At 31.9% G+C, this 22,284-nt stretch overlaps 3 protein-coding genes across 3 annotated transcripts; all 3 read right to left on the bottom strand.

Moving 5' to 3' along the window:
- Positions 1-2,592: 2,592 nt before the first annotated feature.
- LOC11413317 (stearoyl-[acyl-carrier-protein] 9-desaturase 6, chloroplastic) lies at positions 2,593-4,751 on the bottom strand. Its single transcript, XM_003602098.3, has 2 exons — positions 4,117-4,751; positions 2,593-3,541 (listed from the first exon to the last, which is right to left on the bottom strand). Exons 1-2 carry the CDS (start codon positions 4,657-4,659, stop codon positions 2,984-2,986), a joined length of 1,101 nt encoding a protein of 366 aa, XP_003602146.1. The 5' UTR covers positions 4,660-4,751; the 3' UTR covers positions 2,593-2,983.
- Positions 4,752-9,337: 4,586 nt separating this feature from the next.
- On the bottom strand, positions 9,338-12,105 carry LOC11415360 (protein trichome berefringence-like 7). The gene is made up of 3 exons (XM_003602100.4): positions 11,000-12,105; positions 10,175-10,333; positions 9,338-10,017 (listed from the first exon to the last, which is right to left on the bottom strand). The coding sequence occupies exons 1-3, from the start codon at positions 11,947-11,949 to the stop codon at positions 9,726-9,728; spliced, it is 1,401 nt and encodes a 466-aa protein (XP_003602148.1). The 5' UTR covers positions 11,950-12,105; the 3' UTR covers positions 9,338-9,725.
- A 4,465-nt stretch (positions 12,106-16,570) lies between these two features.
- LOC11433806 (serine carboxypeptidase-like 42) lies at positions 16,571-20,002 on the bottom strand. The gene is made up of 10 exons (XM_003602101.2): positions 19,744-20,002; positions 19,392-19,499; positions 19,025-19,117; positions 18,787-18,879; positions 18,429-18,514; positions 17,993-18,259; positions 17,781-17,914; positions 17,174-17,266; positions 16,864-16,981; positions 16,571-16,745 (listed from the first exon to the last, which is right to left on the bottom strand). The coding sequence occupies exons 1-10, from the start codon at positions 19,979-19,981 to the stop codon at positions 16,578-16,580; spliced, it is 1,398 nt and encodes a 465-aa protein (XP_003602149.1). The 5' UTR covers positions 19,982-20,002; the 3' UTR covers positions 16,571-16,577.
- Between the last annotated feature and the right edge of the window lie 2,282 nt (positions 20,003-22,284).

Genomic DNA, 22,284 nt, shown 5'->3' on the forward strand with positions numbered 1-22,284 from the left:
TACAAGTTCTTAAAGTACTATCTTAATTTATTATTACTAGCAAATATTTACTTAAGATGTGGGAGTAAGTCACACGCTCTCTCTCTTTGTTACAACAAGTCACATTCTTTTGAGGAGTTTATAAACTAATTACTCATATTATACGTACTAGCAATAATTTTTACTTGTTTAATACATATAGAATTCCAAGCTTCACTGAGCTGCCAACCTGAAAATACCAGCTTCTGGTTGAGAATAACGTTAGCAATTAGCAGAAAGTGGTTGAAAATTTTGATATAAAAGAAATAAATCCAGAATGCACGTAAATTCTATACATTTCCACACACATAAACAAAAAGTCTTAGCTGATAAATATGGAGAGAAAAAAAAATAAAAAAATCAGGTGAGTACGAGCACTATGCAACTGCTCAGTGGTTTCCACGTAAATTCGAGCAATGCTAAATGGTGCGAAATATTTCGCACAAATCACACTGTACATACAATTAAAAGTTGTTACTTACTAGAATAATGCTAAAGTGCACAACAATTGCCTCGTGCAAAATCCACGAACTGTTTACCATCGTTATATATTTGATCTAAAATGGCATCCTCTATTAAACTATGCAGCCAGTTTCTCTTACACATGCTACCACCGACCATGATAAAGACAATCATGACAACTATGTTTTGGCAGCAACTAATGGCAACTAAGTTGTGTGGAGACAACGACGGAGGTATACTACAACAACAAAAACGTTGATGGGCTGGAAATGAGTCGAGTCGAATCTGTCTGAGCTCGACTCAACTCGATAAGAATTGGTTCGACTCGAAACTCGGCTCGAGTTCAAAACGAACCTTTTTCTAGCTCGAGTTCGGCTCATTTAAAGTTCACGAACCACTCGGTTCGACTCGTTAGGTTCACCTCATTTACTCAAATTTCAAAACCTTTTTTTTGGAAAAAAGATTTTTTTGTCAAAAATACATGTCTTTGACCTAAAAACACAAAACCTTTAAAGGAACAAAAAATATAATGCAAAACCTTTAGAAAGGTAGCAACACTTTATATATACTACCAGTAGCATATATATACTACCGGTATTGGTTTTATATGTTGTATTTGTAATGCACCGCTTGTATATATATACTTCTCCTCTCTAATCTTTTGCAAAACTCCCCGATGTGGGACAATTTTTATGCACAACTTTGTTTTAAAGCCTTGTGAAAGCATTAACTTTTTTCCCTCTTTCTAGTATTACAATTATCGTTGATTTTTATTAAATTAGCAATTAGTAATATTTTATATGAAAAAAGTGCATAATTATTAGAAGAAGTTTGTAAGAAATCCTATATTATATAAAAAATTGTGTATGTATATATGTCGAGCTGGTTCATGAACCAAACGAGTCGAACCATACTAAGTTCAAGTTCAACTCATTTATTTAACGAGCTTAATTTTCAACTCAAGTTCGACTCATTTGGTTCATGAACCAAGTCCAATGAACCAATTATCAAATCGAGTATCGAACTATTTTCGAGTTGGTTCGGTTTATTGCCAGCCCTAGCCATGATGAATACAAACTACAATGAGAGGCAACAAGGAATACGACGACGAGAGACAACAAAGACTTAAAGGAGTTGTTTACACGGTTGGTCCTAAAAGATGTAGATGGGGTTGCAGCAATATAGAAGTGGTAAGATGGTGGCGGAAACCATCGAAGACGTGGGTTAAAACATAACAATTAGAAAAGGAAGTTGTGCGTGGGTTAAACTAAAAACGTAAGTATCGTGCAGTGCTATTGACTCTCGTGCCATATAGCACTGCTCTACTTACTTACAAATCCACAATTCAAGCAAGTATATGTGGATGCGATAATTAAAAATACTTTGATTCCCTCTCTAAGCTATCAATGATGTCGTTGCCTGAGACTAGCGTCAATATTTGAACATTGCATTGGTATTGATTGTTCTAAGCGTTTTTTTAAGTTATTTTTAGTTTGTGTATTTATAGTTCAATCTATTTCCTTTTTTATTGACGAATTAATATAGTTTGTTGAATTCTTGTTTATGCGAGGTTAGAATATGTTCGATCAATATTTTTTCATTTTGAGAGTAGTTAGACAAAAGTGAGACCATGGACTATTAAAAAAAAAAAATGCAAGAACAGTTTTCAATTTTTTTTTTTTTTTTCAGGGATCAAAACTCAAACTTGTCATATTTGCATGGACAAAAAACACATTTTAACATTAAAAAAAAAAAATTTCAAATCAAAATTAGATCAATATATACATCAGATTGGAGATGAGGATGAAGCTATGAAGTTCAAATTGAAGGTTGAAAGATCAAATTCAAGTTTTGCATTACAAAATTGAAGATCAACTCAAAACTTTACATGGTGACTTTAACTTGAGAAATTCATAAAACACCAAAGAAAGGATGAAAGGAACCAAACTCAAGTGAAAATAAAGATTAGATTGAGCATCATAAGACGAATTCATATCGAAGCAATATTTTCGCTATTGGAAGAAACTTAATCATCAAGGCAAAATTCAAATCAACAAATGACAAAAAAAACGACTACTTTTGCATTAACTAGTTGGTCCCAACTATTGCCTATATAAGGAAACATCATTCAAATGATCTCACATTTCTCACAACATCATATTACAACAAAGATCAGGTTGCAATAACCAAGTTGCTTGGGCTCCGGTGGCAAGAAGCTCCTTCCAAGGACGTATCCAGAGAATACCGAGTTCGATTCCCAGGGGGAACAACACTTAACCAGTATGCATGCCTCTACGCATGAGCGGATTAGTCGCTCACCTTTGGTGGGTCAGAAGAAAAAAAAAAAGAAGATGAGGTTGCAATCATATTTAATCTAAACGTTAGTATCACATTAATTCTTACATTAGAAGCAAACTCAAATACACACAAGCCTACACTATGTCTATGTATAAAGACAAGAAAATTAAAAGTAAAGTAAACATTGAGATGCAGCTATCAAACTTCACAAGGACAACTCATTATTGAAGATCCAAGAGAATTTGTGGATGATCTTGCTTGTTCTCCCATCAAGACGCTCTTCCAGTTTCCTTAATCTAGGTGCAAGTCCACACACGAACTCTTGTGCATGTTGTCCTTCCTTGGTCAAACCCTCAATCTTCTCCAATCTCCATCGTCTAATCAAGAACTCTAAGATATCAATATAATCATTGGTCGTGTACGTGCCAATACGTTGTGCCACTGCAGAAAAATGATCGAAGAGGTGTGGGTCTTGTCCATCATGCATCAAGTGAGCGGGCATTGTAATCTTGCGCCGCATCATTTTGGCTATGGCCACCATAGCCTCAGTGGGATCCACTTCTAGAAGCTTTTCCACAATCCTCACATATGCATTCTCGTGACGCTTCTCATCAGCGGCAATTGTCCCGCATACGCGTGCAAGTGAGAGGTCACCTCTCTCTTTAGCCAACTTACCTAGGTTGCCGTGTGACACAAATGTGGCTCGCTCTTGAAAGGATGTGTACACAAAACCCATGTATGGGTTGTTTTCGGTACCCACATCCTACACCATAATAATCAATTAATTTATGAAAAATGTTATTTGGACATATGCATACACCTTGAAGGAGAAAGAAATAGAAATAAGATGTGATAGATAGAATATGTTGGTGATGTAATTAAAAAATAAATAGAGAGAAAAATAAAGTGTTGAACGACTATTAAAGAAATAGAGGTGTCTAATAATATATGCATAATTTTGAATTTATTTTTTCACATAAAATTTTATTTATCAAAAATAGATGTAATAAATCATATTTGTGCATGGTATCATACCTGCACCCGTAACACGTGTGTGGGCATCATAATTTTTAAATTATAACACACTATTTCCTCAAAAAAAATTATAACACACTATAAAATATTATATGTCATTTGTTATTCTCGTTAGTTTCAGGCAAATGTATTGGCAGCTAAAGAATTTAAGTATAATAGATTTAGAAAATAAGAGAAGTTTTGTACATTCACTTTCTTAGTGTGTTTAAATAAACCAGTGAAATGATTAGTTTCTCTTTTGAAAAATAACCAATTGTGTGCATGTATATGTATAGATGACAGTGACATATATATATAAATTACCACGCCAGCTCCAATCAAATATTGGATAGTCTTCTCAATCATGCACATATCAACTCGACCGGAGAGATAGAGATAAGTTTTGAGTAAATCTCCATGTCTATTTTCTTCGGCGGTCCAAGAGCGTGACCATATAGCCCATGGTGAGAGACTTGAACCAGATTCGTCTCCAACTCCATCCAACTTGTTTATCCATGTTTGGTACGTAGGCAATGCTTCCTCAGTGATCATGCTACCGACCAAAGCTACAAGATAATCATCTGGAAGCTCAGCCGTTCGATCTCTCAATGCCTTCACTAGATGGATGAACTCATCGGAAGGTAGTGAAGAGTCTGGCAACAAATTATGTGGCTGCCAGCATTCCTCCACAGGTTTAACCAATGGCAAGACACTTTGTGAAACCCATTTCTCTAGTGATTTGAACACTTCTTTCTTTTCAGGAGACATTGAGTGTGTCTTTTGGGGTTTTATGAATGTTTTGGATGGGGCCTTTAGAGAACATTGTAGTGGACTCCACGCATGGGTGCATATTGTTGCCATCGTCATTGTTAATTTGATATATTCTCTTGCTGCTTAGCTTGATACATATAGTAACAAAAATATGTGTAAATACTATACAAAGATTGTTGCTAAGACTTCTATTAAAGCGAGGTCGTTGGGTGCATCTACCTTCATAAAATAATGCCAGTATTAAATTTCATGTTTTTTTTGGTACAAAATTTCATATTTTTAAAGTTGTGAGATATAGGGAAAATTAACTAGTACAATATCTTGTTTAAAGTCTGTATAATAAACATCATTGTGTTTTTTTTAAGTAGACTCCCTATTTTAAAATAATTGTCACTTCATAAAAAATTGTTTCAAAAGAGTGTCGCTTTCAATTTCTAACATAGTTTTAATTGATTTTTATTAATTGGGTCATCTAATTAATATTATTTATATCACTTCTACGATTAATAAGAATAATTTAGTAAAATTATCATTTTAATTTCTTTCTTTCATTCATTCATTTTTATCCGTGTAAGATATTACTATTATCATTATTACTTACAATCGTACAAAGGCTAATACATACAGTACATTTTTTAGGTCAACGTCGCTGAATGACCCTGATTACAAATAGTAGCTCCCCACATGATCTTTTTCAAGTATTGTAGCTACGTACTCGTGTTTGTTTTTAGCGAATCAAGTTATGATATATTGATTGCAATCTCATAATTTCAACCTAACATTTTTAATTTACTCAGTAAATGTACGTATACATGTTAGAATATTGATTGTAAAAAAAGAAAAGCTGGTACATTTTTAATTTACTCAGTAAATGGACTTCAGTTATCTACAGCGCCGCACAGTTCCATCACTATAGAGAATTCCAGATCCATAATTTATGTTGGTCCTTTCCAGCACTTCACACGATGCATCTGCTTGAACCAAGTGTTAACTGTTTAGCAATAAGTTCACTGGAATATCAAAGCAGCAATCACTTATTATACGGGGAGAGGTCTTCTAATATGATCTAAGGGATTTAAAGAGTTAAATGTTTAGGGTTTGAGTTCTGACAAAAAAAAATATTTACATAATAATTAATATACTAATATTTGTCATTCAAAAAACAATATTTATTGCATAATAGGTGTTGTAAATAAAGTGTTTTAAAATCAGCATGTTAGTTCTAACTCATCCGCAAGGCTTGTGGTGTTCCACGCTGCTTTTGACTGTGAGACGATTGGGATAAATGCAAGGTGGTTTCGCGCAGATTTGATATGTAAAAGTTGTTTTATTTGGTATATTTAAAGAGATCAACTTGAGATCAAAAGAGGGTTGAGTGCTTTTAGATGAGATTAAGAAACACATTCTAAACATTGTGAATAATGAGATTTCATTGGAGGAAGGATTTAAGGTTTATACGATTCTGAAAGCTTATGTCTGGACGATATAAAAACTCTTGATTTAATCGAAAACACACATCTTGACATCACAAAAACTAGGGTTTTATGTTTACATCCGAAGTGATTTGGAATTGGAGTGAAGGAAAAAAATGCATCTTTATCTAGTACACTTTAACAAACTAGGTACACATGATTCGTAGCACACTTTAACAAACTAGTACACATGATTCCAAATGAAACTTGTACCTAGATATTTTCCTATGGCTAACAGTATACAACCGCAGTGAATAGAAATCATGGGACTTAGGCTTAGTATTTGGAATAGACTACTAATTTGGACCATAACATCCTCCATTTTGTTTTTGAAAGAATAACGTCCTCCATTATATTCACAGAAAATTGTTATTTAAACATTTATGGTTTGTTCTCACCTCAAAATGACAAAAATATATCAACGGCAATTAACTACAAACTTGAGGGATTTTTACATCGATTAATCGATATAAAAAGTGATTAGACCGATAAAAAAAAATGACAGACACACTTAACTACCGCATGAAAGGAAAATGACACCTAAGTACGGCTCAACCAACATTTGAAAAATAAATCAATTAGAGTGGGGTAAAGAGCAACCTTCATATCTGCAATAGGCTTCAGCAAGAAACAAACTCAATTTTGAAACCTTGACTAAGTTAATAATGGTAATCAATTCACACTGGCATCAACATCAACTACTTGCCCTCTATTTATTTAACAACATCATCTTACACACTCTCAATGCATATTATTGAACAATAGTCGTCTTATTTTTTCTACAATAATTTAATTTTTTTTATTAATTACTCTAAAGAGTAGATGATAATTGGGGATATACGTGGGTCGGTTTGAGTTGGGTTTGGCCAAATCCAAGACCCAAACCATATAGGATACTTCGATTTGGGTGAGGTAAAATTATCATCTGTTACACTATTAAACCGATTTGAGCAAACCCGTTAATTTCGGTTTGAGTTGTGTAGTGGGTTACCCACCCAAATTATTGAATGACTGAATGATGAGTTCTTATATATTTTTCATAAAAAATACTCAACTATTTTATTTTCTAAAATATTGTGATTTTTTTTAGCAAAGGCAAAATTAAGCCATTTCATTCAATAATAAGGAGTACAAATAATTTCATTGAAAAAATTGTGTAACTTATTTTCACTGTATTTTAGCATAAAAATAATAATATCAAATAATGAATTGCATCGTAAAATACTTGCAACAAACTAAAGTTGCATGCCATAAAATTGCATTAGCATCAAAACAACCAAAAAGTGTAACATTCGAATTTGTAACTTTAGCATGTTTTGAATTTCAATAATATAGAGAATGTATTTGCTCAATTTTGAAAATTAGACTTGATTTATGACCAAAATCTTTTGTATTCTCATTCTTCCCAACGAAAATACAAATAAAAATGTTGGCATTATTGGGTAAATGGATTTATTCGATTTGAGTCTGATTTTACCTGAAATCCGTTATTTTTTATGGGTTTTTTATTTTTAGAACTATACTCACCTGATTACCCAATCTAACTCACTTTTTTTTAGTTTTTTTGGATGAGTTTGACCGAATTTTTCGATTTGACTCAACTCACTTACACCCCTAATGATAACCAAACACTAGGTGGAGAGAGAATTTTAAAATGGATGATTATTGTTTTTCCACATTATTTATTTTTAAATATTTTGTGTAATTTCATAATCATAAGGGCATCTCTTTGTTGAAATATCCAACTAAACTTGGGTTTCATCTTTCTCACTCGCTCTTCAATGCGTTCTTATAGCCTCATAACCTTGGGTACAAGCCCACGCATGTTTTCCTTCACTCGTCAAACCCTCAAGCTTCTCCAATCTCCACTGCCCAATCAAGAACTCCAAGCTATCAATGTAATCACTAACTTTGTACGCTCCAATGTGTTTCGCCACAGAGGAGAAATGGTTGAAGAGATGTGGGTCTCGTCCATCATGCATCATGTGTCCATGCTTTGCTATGTTGCCACTCATTATTTTTGCTATGGCTAGCATTGTCTATGTGCAGTCCACTTCTAGAAGCTTCTCTGCGATCCTCTCATATGCAATCTAGTGGCGTTTCTCACACGTCGCGATCGTGTTGCATATGCATGCAAGCATTGGATCACCCTTCGCCTTAGCCAAACGAGCCATATTATTGTGCTGGTTCAAGAATCGACTAGTCCATGAGTTCAATCCCAACGTCCACTTGCTAGGGGTTCACCTAAAATCAGAGCATAACATGAACTTAGTCTACTAAAATTGACACCGTAGAAAATCGAACTTGATATCTTGAGAGGAATACTCCGAGGTCTCAAGTCAACATTACTTTTTGTTTATTTATCTATTTCACCCGTATAATTGTTTTCAACCAATATATTTATGCTTATTGATTATTACGTAGAATCGTAGCTATATGATCCTGATTACAATCGGAGCTCATACTTTATCACGCAATGTAGCTATGCTATGCGATTTGATTATTACAGTGGCAAACTCTTCTTGTCGATATTGATTACATAGAACTTCTTAGGACTTCTTAAAAACGAATCTGTTCAGAAGTACAAATATTTCGGGCAGGTAAAAACATGTTTTTCTTTTTTGTGTTAACCCTCTGATTTTGAGGAGAAGAAGACCTTGGTAACGTGAAGCTCGACCTCTAGATAAATATAGTCTGACCAACAATTGTTTCATCCAAAAATTGAATTTGAGTTCTTTCAAACGATTTGTCATTTGGTTGAGATCATTAATCACTTGAGTTCAATTGCTTAGTTGATAAAAACACATTTTTCCACCTGATGAAACTAGACAAATCAGTGTTTTCCCCATCTGAAACTATATCTCTGGATGTGATCGGTTTTTAAGAATTTATGGGGAATAAAAGAAACTCTACATTTTTCTTAGTAGACCAGTATAACTGTCTAAGTGCCTAACCAAATCAGAATTTGGGTAAAATTCAGAAGAAAGTTATGAAGAACCTGTAGGACTAACTAGCCACCACAACCTTCTATATCTTCTATTGGACTATAATTTTGTGAGGTCTTCTTTTGGATTTGAATTATCTACAGCGATGCTTGGTATGCATAGCTATAGAGAATTTCAAATCCAATACTTATCTGTGCACATCTATAGAGAATCTCAGATCCCGTACTTATTTGTGCACGTCTATAGAGAATTCTAGATCCATAATTTATACTGGTGGTTTGCCAACTTGAACCTTTTGTGATGCAACCACTTAAGTAAGTATTTAGCATCAAGTTCACTGGAAAGTCAAAGCAGCAATCACTTATAATTGGTGAGAAGTCTTGTTAATGATAATGATTGTTGAACAATTATTTACAATAGGGATAACACCTCCCTTTTATGGTAAACTCTTCATTACAACACATTTGGATAAACTTTGAGCTGGAATAATCATAGATAGAAATAGTATTTTAATCTACTTACAAGTTCTTCTTAAAGTACTAACTTAATTTATTATTACTAGCTAAAGACGAGGGAGTAAGTCACATGCTCTCTTTTTTTGTTACAACATGTCACATTCTCTACAGGGGTGTATAACCTAATTACTCATGTTATACTAGTAATGACTTTTGCTTGTTTAATACATATGGAAAATCAATAATACAACCACTAACTAACACATCACATGTTACTACTGGCTTTAATGTTAACTTGCTTCATCTTTTTGTAGCAAGTATGAGAAGAGAATTTCATTCCACATATCAGGAACACCAGGTAAACACCAATGACTGCAATCAGGTACAGATGGTTTGTCACTCCAAGTTCCCACATGGCCATCACTCCTATATGCATCCATCGGTGTCACGTGCAGCACCGTCACAGGAGCACTCATATCTTTCACAACTCTTTTGATCATATCTGAAATTGGACTTTTGTCCTTGCCTATAGTTCTCTTCCAAGGCCTTTTAGTCACTTTGCAAGCATTATGGTTATGTCCACTAGAACAAAAAGATAAACATCTTATTAAGTCTTATCATCAAGTTCAATAGCTCTAGTATTACCAAAAGATTAGCAAAGTTAATCATCTTTTTGTTGCCATTGTCTCATCTGGAAAGTAACAAAACAAAATGAATAATATGGTTACAACCAACTCACCTCCAATGCGATGATTCGAAAGTTCGGAAGAATACTCTTGTCCTGTTTGTGTTAACTGTATTATCTACCCAAGATGCCCAGGTGAGCAAAGCTGTTTTGAAAGCTGAATTAATTGGCATTCCAAGCTTCAGTGAGCTACCAACCTGAAAATACCAGCCCCTGTCTGATAATCATGTTAGCAATTAGCAGCAAACGGTTGATAATTTTCATAAAAATATTAATCCTAACCTGCATGGAAATTCTATTAAAATGCATGTGCACACACAAACAAAAATTTATAATAGATGAATATGCAAAAGAATACACATCCTAGCCACTAAGTGACCAATTTTTCATCAGAGACTATTTGAAATAAAATGATTACATTTTACATGTTTCGTCATAGTCATGCTGATAAAACATCATCTTGCTGAAGTTCATGCATACTATACATCATTTCATCTAAAAAATCACAGGGATCAAAAGTGTCCAAAATTATCACTTGCATGATGCTATCAGTTGCAGAAAAGCTAACGCTAGTTGAAGATTCTTTGAACACAAAAGCACAATGAGACATCCATCTTACAAAAGCACAACGAGACATCAATCTTCATACAATGCTTATCATCTATAAAGATGCCTGATCAGCAAACCGACAGTAAAGCATGCACTACCCGGACCCAAATATGAAAATTAAGTCTAAAAAAAGCATGTAAACAAAATATGCAGAGTAGTAAATCAAGTCTCTAATTTATGAAACAAGATAAGACCATAAAAATGTAATCTAATATCTAAATAGTAGAAGGAAAAAAAATGCATCTCAATTTGTAGAATCAAGTTACTCACATATCAAAAAGCTTAGTCCTTGTCCACCAGTGACCTGAATTGAATATAAGAACATCAGAATCAACCCATTCATGGCTAATATCATCTATCTTGTCCAATTTCAGTGTCGTCTTCACTCTTTTAGGCGCAAATCTAGGCACCGAACCAGGCTTCACCAGAAAAACAGAACGATAAAAATCGATTCTAACATCAAAAGAACTAAACCTTACACCTAGAAACCTAATCTGTTTGGTGATCTTATTGCCTTTGATTTCATAAACACTCTTCTTATTCTCAACACCTGTCATTAACATACATATCAAAGACTCCCATTGAGTCCTACTCAATGAATCACCAACAAAAACCACTCTTTTCCCACGAAGATTTTCGAGTATTCTACGTGCATCAAACCTTGGAATATCACAGTTCTTAGGTTTCCATCTCCATTTTGTGTAACCTCTATCTTTACGCCCATTCGCAAAACAATTAAAACCTTTTTCTGCAAATGGACATTGTGAAGCATCATATAAAGGGTAACTATAACTATAACTACCTTCCTGAATCCAACTTCCATCAAACACATTACATGCATCCCTTGAAACGTTGGATTTTAGAGCCTCAACATAGCTCTGAGCATGTAAATGAGAACTATTACTATTAGTGTTAGGATTAATCTCATCATAACTCTTAATCACTGAATTAGGAGTGGGAAATGCATATGAATAAACCCATGAAAGTACTAACATGAAGGAAATCAAAGACCCAGTTGTGACTAACACATTGAAAGAAACTAAGATCCAAGCATTGCAATTACCCTTCATAATTTTGTGAATAAAACCAAAAACCCTTGAGATTAAAGTTCTAAACTTTGTAAATGAAATCCAGAAACTGAGCATACCCATTAACTGTATTGATTGAGTAACCAACCTACTATCCCATATATCAAAACTGAACAAACCCGTTAACTGCATTAGTAGTGAAAGTTTGGATGAAGGAAGCAATAACCTATGTTATCACAATGTCACCCAAGTATTATCCTATATACAGTTATGGAAATGAAAACTTGTAAGATTGGAGAATGCACTAGGTGGTGGTTGTGAAGTGATTGAAGAAGTTGGTTGAGTTAGCATGAAAAAGTGGGAATGTAAATGGTGAGGTGAGGGTAATGCGGTCATTAGACACACTTACAAATTTTTTTGGGATAATGATTGTTTTAATCCTTGAATGTGTAATGAGTAGTTACGAGTCAAAGTAGTATCACGCTAAAATAATCTATGAATATTCACAACAACTCTTTTCATATAAAGATTAAAATGACAATAAGTAACTACTCATAAGGATTAATATGACAATAAGTAAGTATATTGAAACACTAATATGACAATATTAAAAAATTATTTTAACATCCGGAACATTCAGAGAAACTATTGTGATTACTTGTATACATTCAGAGACTAAAACAATTATTATCACAAAAAATAAAATTAGATGAAATGACATTATACGAGTAAATAGTCAATTATCCCCTGAAATTGTAACTTTTGTCAAAAAAACCCCCTGAATTTTGCAAAATGTCAAAAACCCCCCTGAAATTGTCAAGCGTCTGTCAATTACCCCCCTCCGTTAATTTCCACCATCCAACATGCTGATGTGGCCGTTAACTGCCACGTGGCACTGGCACATGGTCAAAAAAGTCATGCCACGTCATAGGGGGTAATTGACTATATTTATTTTTTTCACTGATTTTTTTTTTTTTAAAATCTGATTTTTTTTTTCTTTTCATAATTAACATTTGTGCCACCCAGTGAACATGCAAATACCCCCCTGAAATTAAACATTTATGTGCAAATACCACCCTCAAATTTAAAATTTATGTAGCAAATATCCCTTCAAATTTATAACTTATATGCAAACATCCTCTCCAAATATAAAACTTATATGCAAATTACACCTTGAATCATAAAACTTTAATGGTTAAGTAAAACTTATTCTTAATCTATAATTTACTATATTTCTAATAACAATAAAAAAGAAAAAAAATCACATCTTATTGTCATTAGAGATATAGTAAATTATAGATTAAGAATAAAAAATCACATAAGTGTAAGAGTTGTAGTTTCTATCTCAATCAGAATGTTTGTTCTAACAATTTCAATTTTTTTTGGTTGAGCAAGAAGTTGCGGGTGGATTAACTAGTACTATTTGATAAAAGAAGAATGCATTTTACGTTAAGAGAGGCACGGAGAAGCATATATTGCTTGATATTAAATGTTAAAATCTGTCGGTGGCTTTGTGGTGCTGTTCACGAGAGTTACCCAAAGTTTACACGATAACTAACTAGTGGGTGAGTTTTGAATGCGATGAAAGTGATATATTCTGATTTATAATTTGATAAAAAAAGTTTCAAAACAATTTAACGTGGGATAGAAGGAGGAGTAACAACTAATATTGATTACTCTTTTAAAGAAAAAAAAAAACTAATATTGATAACATAATTTAATAAAAAAAAAAATCTAAAAACAATGTAACGTGGGATAGAAGGAGTAACAACTAATATCGATAACTAACATATCTAAATTTGCATTAACTATTAACAAACTTATCTTTAATGATCTTCGTAAACTAGAATGTACTCTCTCTGTTCATAATATAACAAAAAATTGATCAATAAAAATTATTGTATTTAGTTCAAAATTTGTATCATATACATTAACTTATTTTAACACATTTTAACTTACATTTTGAAACGGAAAGGTATACATTTTCAGCTTAAAAAATTTAAAAATAAAAAAAATCAGATAAAAAAGGTTTGAAAATCATCGAAGAAAAGGAATATGAAATAGCATAATACCATTTTTTTTTTATAGAATTTAGAATATCAATAAAACTAAAAAAGATGAAATTGTTTAATTATTCATTTTCCTTATGAATATAAACCAAAATGTGATGATGTTTTTTTCTTTTTTGAGGGACAAAATGTGATGAAGTTAACATAATGAATTTTGATTGTTTAAGTATCCATTATCATTGATATAAACAAGGTCTATCCGGCTAAAAAAAATAGTTTTGCATGATAGCACAATCCATAAGAAAATCATGATTTGGTCTTGGAGAACTCTCTTCTACTTCTAGGAACTTTGTAGTCCTCAAGATTTATAGATTTTTGTTTTTCTCTGATCCAATCACCTCTTTTGCTTTCTTTCTAAGATGAGTTCAGTAATAGTAATAAGAAAAATTACTGTCCATTAAATCATTAATCATGAATAATGGAATTGGTCTTAGAAATTATGGTGAGTCTAACACAACCTCACAAAACCAACTTATAAGATGATGATTGCTCCTACTTATAAACACATTGTTAGATCGTCTCATATCCAATATAAGACTCTTTAACTGAGAATTAGAATTTAAATTGTATAATCCACGTCAAAGATATTACATTTCAGGTATTTTGTCATTCTATCATAAAAGGTTTTCAATTTACATTGAGATAGCAATTAGATTTGAGAAGAAGTTTTTTTTTGTCAAGTAGTTTAGTGGTTAGAATTCACCTTTTTTAAGCTGAATAAATGAGGTGTCCGGGGTTCGAACTCCGGCCCTTGTATATAATAATGTTTGTCCCTACCAACTGAGTTATGCTCACGGGGACGGGACAGAGTGGTTTTTATTGGCGTGAGATGCGTCAATTTGAGAGCACTAGTTCTCTTTTTCGAGATTGTTGGCACATTGTGATTCTCTTAATTTGTTGGAGCCATTAAAATGAGGGGAAGAAGTATACGAGAACGTTGAGGAAAAAAATTAGATTGAAAGAACACAATGCCGCACTCAGATGACAAAATCACGAAAAAACATAAGAGAAATTTTTTTATATATGTAAAAACCACTTATTTAGATTGAAAGAAAGAGAAAAAATATGCATAACGGGTGATTGTAGATTAAAAAATGATCTAAAACAATCCCTCCTGGATGAGTGAAGGAGAAAAAAACTTAGAGAGAATATGAAGTTTCTCTCGCGAAAAAACTAGGGCCAACTATAACACCTCTTTTTCCCAAATTTCCAAAACTACAACCAACAACATGTTAAATTCAATTTTAGAATCATATACTCAGAATTATTAAAGGTTAGTCTCACTCTTACTTTAGGTTAATCGATCAAAAGCTTCTCCTCCTTGGTTCTTCTCTTATCTTGGTTTTTCCCCTTTTCTCCAAAAACTTGTTTCAAGTAATCCTTATTTTCTAATTCTAACTCTCTCTTTTTATATAAATCTTTAACCTACTTATTTTCTTTTATTTCAAAATCTGCCCCCAAAGTCTCAATATTCTATTCTAATATATAATATATATATATAATATAAAATATTTCTATAACAAATAACAAATATATCTCTATAACAAATATATTTTTATAACATATATATTTCTACACCAAATAACATATATATATTTCTACATCAGATAACATTTATATTTCTACACCAAATAACATATATATTATACTAATAAATACCAACATTTAACATAACAAAATATCACTCATTAAAATAAATCGACTAAATTATAAAGAGACATCTAAACTCAATAAAATAAATTAATAATAAAATAGGGCGTTACACTAACTATCAAAGAATTAAAAAATTATATATGTTGACTATTGCCGACTAATACAATAAGTTACTGAAGTGACGAACTCAAATAGAGTTTTGAGCCGATTCAATTTTTATCGAGTCAAGCTAAGCTGGACCCAAGTTCGACTTGGTTTGACTCATCTCCAGCCTTATATCAGCCATTTTTAGTGGAGGTTTAGACGGTTAGTTTACTAAAATAATCCTTATTATTGTATTAAGTTATTGAACAGCCCTCAACCCTAAATCATATGATGTTTTGAATTGATTTTCTATTAAGAAATAATTTCATTTCATTGAGGAAACCAGACGAAAATTCATTTGTTGTCTAAATTTTAGGGACCTTTAAAAATTTAAGCAAAGATTTTATACAGGGCAATGTTATATACAACGACAACATGTATAAGCGAATCTATCCCAAATGGAAAAATGGCTAAAAGAGCTTCCACTACATGGGTAGTTTTTTTTTTTTTGAGAGAAAAAAAAATTGAATGTGGCAGTCGCTCGTGAATTATTCTTTTTTTTTTTAGGCAACGCTCGTGAACTATCCGTGATGTCAAATTAAAAAAAAATCGTGATATAAAGCATTTCCCTTGTATATATCGTCTATAATTAAAATTTTTACCTCTTTACAATTTTAAGAGTTGTGGTCTTGTGGATCAAATTTTCAGCCGAAAAAAAAGTAAATTGTCATGTTTTAGTTAAAGGACAATTTTAGATATTTTATCCATAATTTTTAATTGTTTTACAAACGAAAAAGATACACTTCCATTGTTAAAATTCAAGGTGTTAGGCCAATGGCTTATAAAGAAACAAACACTCCTTACTTACTTTCTTTTTCAGCAATCCATCTTTTTAGGCTATGAAATCTTCAAATATAGAACCTGTTATTTTGATCATATGGTATAGACTAGTTTTTACAACCCATGTAACACAAACAACACACAAGGAGTTATATACTAGTCTTCAAATACAATTCATTCTCCAATTGAGGGTTTAGTAGTGTTTGGCAATCTCTTTCCATGCACAAAGGAGCTGAATAGATGTAATGCCCTAGAAGGTTGTCCATATGGCACCATGTGACCCGCTCCTCTTACAGTGGCGAAAGTCAACAAATTTTCATACTCAGTTACCCAACCTCCAGCCTATATATACATGCATTAATTTAGAAACATGAGTTAATAAAATTGCGAAATCCATACTCAAATCAATTTTTTATTTGCAAAAAAATTAGGTTAATTGTTAATAAAAATATATATTTACCTGCCCTTTGTGGAACCAAACTCTATATGAGTCTGTAATCTTGAATTTCATGTCATGAGCTAGTTCACGAATGAGTGTTCGAGAACCTAGTAATGGAACAACTGAATCTTGGTCTCCACTATCATAATAATTTAACATGAATGACAAGCTTATTCCAAAAATGTATAAAATAAATAACAGCAAATTATTATTAATTTTTTAAATTAATTACCTGTAAACCCATAATAATTTAACATGAATGATAAACTTATTCCAAAAATGTATAAAATAAATAACAGCAAATTATTTTATTTTTTTTTAAATTAATTACCTGTAAACCCATATTGGAATATGATTTTGAACTATCCGTTTGAGAATTGGAAGCATATCAACGTCAGGATCTGTGTTGCTATAATTCAAAACACTGCAATGAAGAAAATGTGCATGAGCTGACATTTCTTTAGAAATCAAAATTAAAACAACAATGACATTTTTTTTTTACACAAAAACAAAAATGACATGTTTACTATGATCATAGGAGTCAAGATTTCAAGTATATTTTTTTATAAAAATAAAATAAAATAAAATAAAGACAAAAAAATTAGCAATATTAGTTTCCTAGCTAGTAAATTTGATGGTTAGTCTTAACCTAATCCACAACATCAACATATAATAAAATGAAGGTTGCCTATATATATAAACTCTATTCATATCAATCATATCTCTAGTTATAAAATTGTCTTTTTCCAATAATATTTATATATCAAACATGTATTCTAATTTATTTATAATGCAATCTATAGTTATGTCATTGTCATTTTTTATATATATAATTATTTTGAAATCAAATTAAATGTTAAATTAATTTTGTCTACAAGGTACTTATACCCGGTAAAACTTCATGATAACAAGTATATTTTTGCTTTATTTATACTTACTCACTACACATGCCCCATGGATATGGCAGATTAGTACGGTTGGCATGGAGAGCCTTCTGAACCTCAGGCAGGTTGAGGTAATTAAAGCTTTCATAATCTATACAAACGTCTACACTTAAACTTATTTTAGTAGCCTGCATTAATGAAATAAACAAATTAATTAATTAAAAAATATCATTGGCAGAACATAATAATCCAAAGGCAAAAGTTACCATCTTTTTCAATCTGATTTCTTGTTCAGCTATAGCTGGATAACACACATCAAGAATCACATCATAGTTGTCTACATACTGGCTCACAATTTTCCTAGTGACATTTATGGCTTCTTTGCATGATTTAGATAAGTTATCATAAGATGCATCAAAATTGCAATCATTCCTAATGGCAAGAACAATTTCATCCGAAATCATTCCGTGTGACCAGAGATATTCATATGTTGCTTGTCTATCACGATCCAATTTCAGAAGTGGGTTTCCAATCTAACAACAAAGTTAAGGGAAAATTAAGATCAGTTTAATTAACGTTCAAAATTTCTTTTTTTTTAAATAATCAAATAAGTCATCAAATATACACGATCAGTCCAAAAGTGGCACAAATATATAGTTGTGAATAAATTTATTTTAATATATCACGTGAATTGGATCTTACGGCAACTCCTTTTATGTTGAATTTGAAACTTGATGAATGAGCATTATAATCAAGAATGGCATTGGCTAATTGAGGTATGTAATGTCCTGAATAACATTATAAATGTTAGTATGTAAGAAACAAAAGTCGATCACAAGTGATTATAGGCAAAAGAACACAATTAAGGAACAAATTTTTGTGTTAAACAATTGTGTATGTATGTCTCAGCCAAAAATGATGACATAGGTTTTGTGTGCATGCATAAAGAATATAAAATTTATATAATTGAATATTTTATACCACCACACTAAGTTTAATTTTTGGAATTTTGAAACGATAAATTATTAAATTTGGAATTTGATTATTGTGTTTGTTGGACCTGCATAACTTTCTCCGGTAAGAAACAACTTCCTCGATTTGTATGAAGGAAACTTCTCGTACCATTTCAGCATGAACAAAAGCATGTCATTGGCTGCCAAAAACAAACTAAAAAATTATGTTCATGCCTAATAATAAAACTAAAAATTCCATGTATAACATACAAAAAATATTTTTTTTTTATTCTTTTGTATAGATATTGACTACATAAGTTTGGTCTCACAAATCTAATTTTGTACCTGTGGAGGCGTCACCAATGTTATAATCAGAAGTTGTATTTGAGTATGACCAACCAACTCCAGCGGGAGACTCCACAAAGAGGATATTGGAAACTATAAAAAGAGTAGACATGAAAAATATATATAAGTCAGGAATTAATACACCCACGTAATTCTCAAATATCAAAACACGTATTTAGTCACCACATAAGTGATCATTAGATCGAGATCGTATTGTGCTCATGTCAAAAAATATTTTTTAAAACTAAAAGCCTGATCTTGAAATTTGCTTTGTCTAATCTCGATCTAACACTCACAGATATAATGACTACATGAAAGCAAGAAATTGGTGAAGGCGGTGAATTCAAATTCATAGTCATATGCATACCTGTATTCCAGGACTTTGAATTTTTTCGTAGACCGCGTCCATCACCAGAAGGATAAAATGGACCCAATTCAGTAAAAGCACCTCCTCCAATAGAGGAACATCCCGGACCTAGAAAATTAACCAAGTTAATTAATTCCCCTCCAATAAAGAACAATTTATTTATGATCCTTGTAAGATGATTTGAATTTGATGTAGGCGTTATAAAAAATTAACAAATATCTACATCTTAAAATAAAATTGTGCGTTTGGTGCAAGGTATGTTTTGTAAGTGTCCACACTGTTAGAAAGAAAGAAAAAGGAGCTAAAATTAAAATTATAATAATAAAATTATTATTATTATTATTATTATTACCTCCATTGAGCCATAGGGTGAGAGGCTTTTTGTGAGGGAGATGGTCAGCCTCAACAAAATAATAGAAGAGACTCCTCCCATGTTTTATATCTATATCAACATAACCAGCATATTGACTGAATTTAACTTTGGGTTGGCCTGGTAGCTTCACAACTAGATCTTCAATTGGGTACCCTTCTACCAACAAGCTTCCATATGCCACCACAAACAACACTCCAACAAACCAACACTTTCTCATTCTAACAACTCCAATTCCCTCACAGAAGCACACCCTCTATCTATTAGTTGAGAACTATAATTAAACAATAAAGCCACTAGGTTAATATTAATAAGTATTAATAATGTATAAAGTAATATATTTTATTTGGCAGTAAAATATAATTATAGTAAACAATAAGTCAAATAATTAATAATTTGAAGAAAAAAAAAAGTCTAGTCAAATAATTTAATTGAAATTATTTTCTTTTTAAAAATTAAATTGGAAAATCTTTTTTTAAAGAAATACTCCGTTTTAGCAAATTCCATTTTCTTCAAAAAGGAAACAGGTATTTTTTCTTAATAAAACATAATGCACATTATTGATTATGATTATGATAAGGTGTGTACAGTGAACAAAATCTGAATTTATAAGTAGATGACAGTATAACTCAAATACATGAATAAAAGGAACAAATATTTGCACAAATAAAATTAGATCGGGCTTTCTTTTGGAACTCAGGTCGGATAATTGTTTAAAAAAGTTTTTACATGTTGATTTTAATAAAAATGCTATTAAAACACACATTGTTTACACTAGATACCGAACTCATGCGTCTTCGTGAGCTTAGCTCAGTTGCTATAAACAATATATAAAATATGTTATGTCTGGGGTTTGAATTCTGGCCACAAAAAATATATATATATAGAACACATCGTTTTTATTTCATGAACATTGCTTATTCTTTTTTGTCATTTTCTTTACAATAATATATTTTTGGGTTAATTAAGTTTTTAGTCACCATTAAACATGAAGTTTGACTTTGATAATTATTTTTGCCCATATCCCCCCCCCCCCCCCCCCCCCCAACCCCAATTATTTCAGATTCAATTTGAACAATTTTGCTTGAAGAAATTTTGTGGATTCTGGTATTCGGATTCAATAAAAAAAATTAGGGTTTGAATTTTTTTGAATTGGGGAAGAACGTTACCACTAATTATTGTAAGAAATTTTGGGAATTTTGGAGTGTAGATTAAAGATTGTAAAATTAGGGTTCCAATTTTATATATTTGGGGAAGAAATAAAGAGCCGTTGGGGAGGAAAGAACATTTTCTGCAAATCAATCAATTTCATCTTTGGAAATTTTGGTTACTATCGGCCAAATTAGCCACTCTTTATGTGGCATCTATCATATGAGAGGTTAACGGCCACGTCAGCACCGTTAACACTCCAATTGGATGGAGGGACTATTTTTATTTAACAAGTGACGGAGGGACTAAATTGATTGACATTTTACAAATTCAGGGACTATTTTCATATTTCGTTAAATTGGGGAACGAATTTGACCGATTCATGCAAATTCAGGGACGAAGTTGATGATTCACTCCAAAAATGTCGATTGTTAACCACTTTTTAAAATTATGTACTTGTAATTTTTTTCAAACTATGTAAAATACTTCCTTTTGTCACGTTTATGAGCAAAGTTTCAGGTTCATTGAATAACTGTTTATCTGAATTATAGTATAGTTCATATACATCAATTTTTTTTTTTTTGTCAAGTAGTCTAGAGGCTAGAGCTCACACAATTAAATTGTGGAGAAGAGGATTGTCCGGGGTTCGAACCCCGACCCCTGCATATAAAATGCAATATCCTTATCAACTGAGTTAAGCTCACGGGGATAATACATTAATTATTTAATGAATCTCAAAAAGGAATAGTTGTTTATAAATGTGACATGAGGGAGTAAATGCATGACGCCTTTCATTTTTGTGGTTAATGAAGTAGTCGAGTAATTAATGGATTTTATGTTCAAAAAATGGTTAACGACAATATATTTTTTTGGTTAATCAAGTAGTAAAATTGGTTAATGAGACATCCTAAATTTTGAGCCACAATGGTGTTGTAACCCTCCGGTTTTAATCAAGTAGTAAAAATGGTCTTTATAATATTAAATTTGATCATGAAGTAAATATAGTTGTCCAAAGATTGTTATAATCAAACTCAGATTATTTCTGAATGATTCATTATTCGGTGGAATTCATTAACAATTGTTCAATCTCTTGTTTCCATTTCTAAAACTTTCTCACTTCCATAATGGGAATTTTTCTTCTCATCCAACTCATTTCTCGCGCATCCTCCAAAATTCTCATTTCCCGCAATCAGATTATATAATCTAAAAGAATTTTGGACTATTTCGAGTTTTATAATCGGAGTCCTGTAAAAACTCAGAAAACATGTTATAAATAATACAAAGGTCTCTTTTGAAAGAAAAGAGAAGAAGGTATGCATGGTCTACAATGACCATGTCATCATAACCATTATCCAAAGGAAAAGTAAGAAAGAA

Source organism: Medicago truncatula, chromosome 3 (assembly GCF_003473485.1).
Source record: "Medicago truncatula cultivar Jemalong A17 chromosome 3, MtrunA17r5.0-ANR, whole genome shotgun sequence".
Taxonomy (NCBI): domain Eukaryota; kingdom Viridiplantae; phylum Streptophyta; class Magnoliopsida; order Fabales; family Fabaceae; genus Medicago; species Medicago truncatula.

Excerpts from the sequence above, each read along its gene's own strand:
- LOC11415360 (XM_003602100.4), bottom strand. The coding sequence starts at position 11,949 with ATGCAGTTAACGGGTTTGTTCAGTTTTGATATATGGGATAGTAGGTTG. Across the intron at positions 10,334-10,999 it reads AGGACTAAGCTTTTTGATAT|GGGCTGGTATTTTCAGGTTG; the intron begins GTGAGTAACTTG and ends ATTATCAGACAG. Across the intron at positions 10,018-10,174 it reads TTCGAATCATCGCATTGGAG|TGGACATAACCATAATGCTT; the intron begins GTGAGTTGGTTG and ends TTTTTGTTCTAG.
- LOC11433806 (XM_003602101.2), bottom strand. The coding sequence starts at position 19,981 with ATGAGAAAGTGTTGGTTTGTTGGAGTGTTGTTTGTGGTGGCATATGGA. Across the intron at positions 19,118-19,391 it reads TTCAAAGTCCTGGAATACAG|TTTCCAATATCCTCTTTGTG; the intron begins GTATGCATATGA and ends CTCTTTTTATAG. Across the intron at positions 18,880-19,024 it reads CATTGGTGACGCCTCCACAG|CCAATGACATGCTTTTGTTC; the intron begins GTACAAAATTAG and ends TGTTTTTGGCAG.
- LOC11413317 (XM_003602098.3), bottom strand. The coding sequence starts at position 4,659 with ATGACGATGGCAACAATATGCACCCATGCGTGGAGTCCACTACAATGT. Across the intron at positions 3,542-4,116 it reads ATTTGATTGGAGCTGGCGTG|GATGTGGGTACCGAAAACAA; the intron begins GTAATTTATATA and ends ATTATGGTGTAG.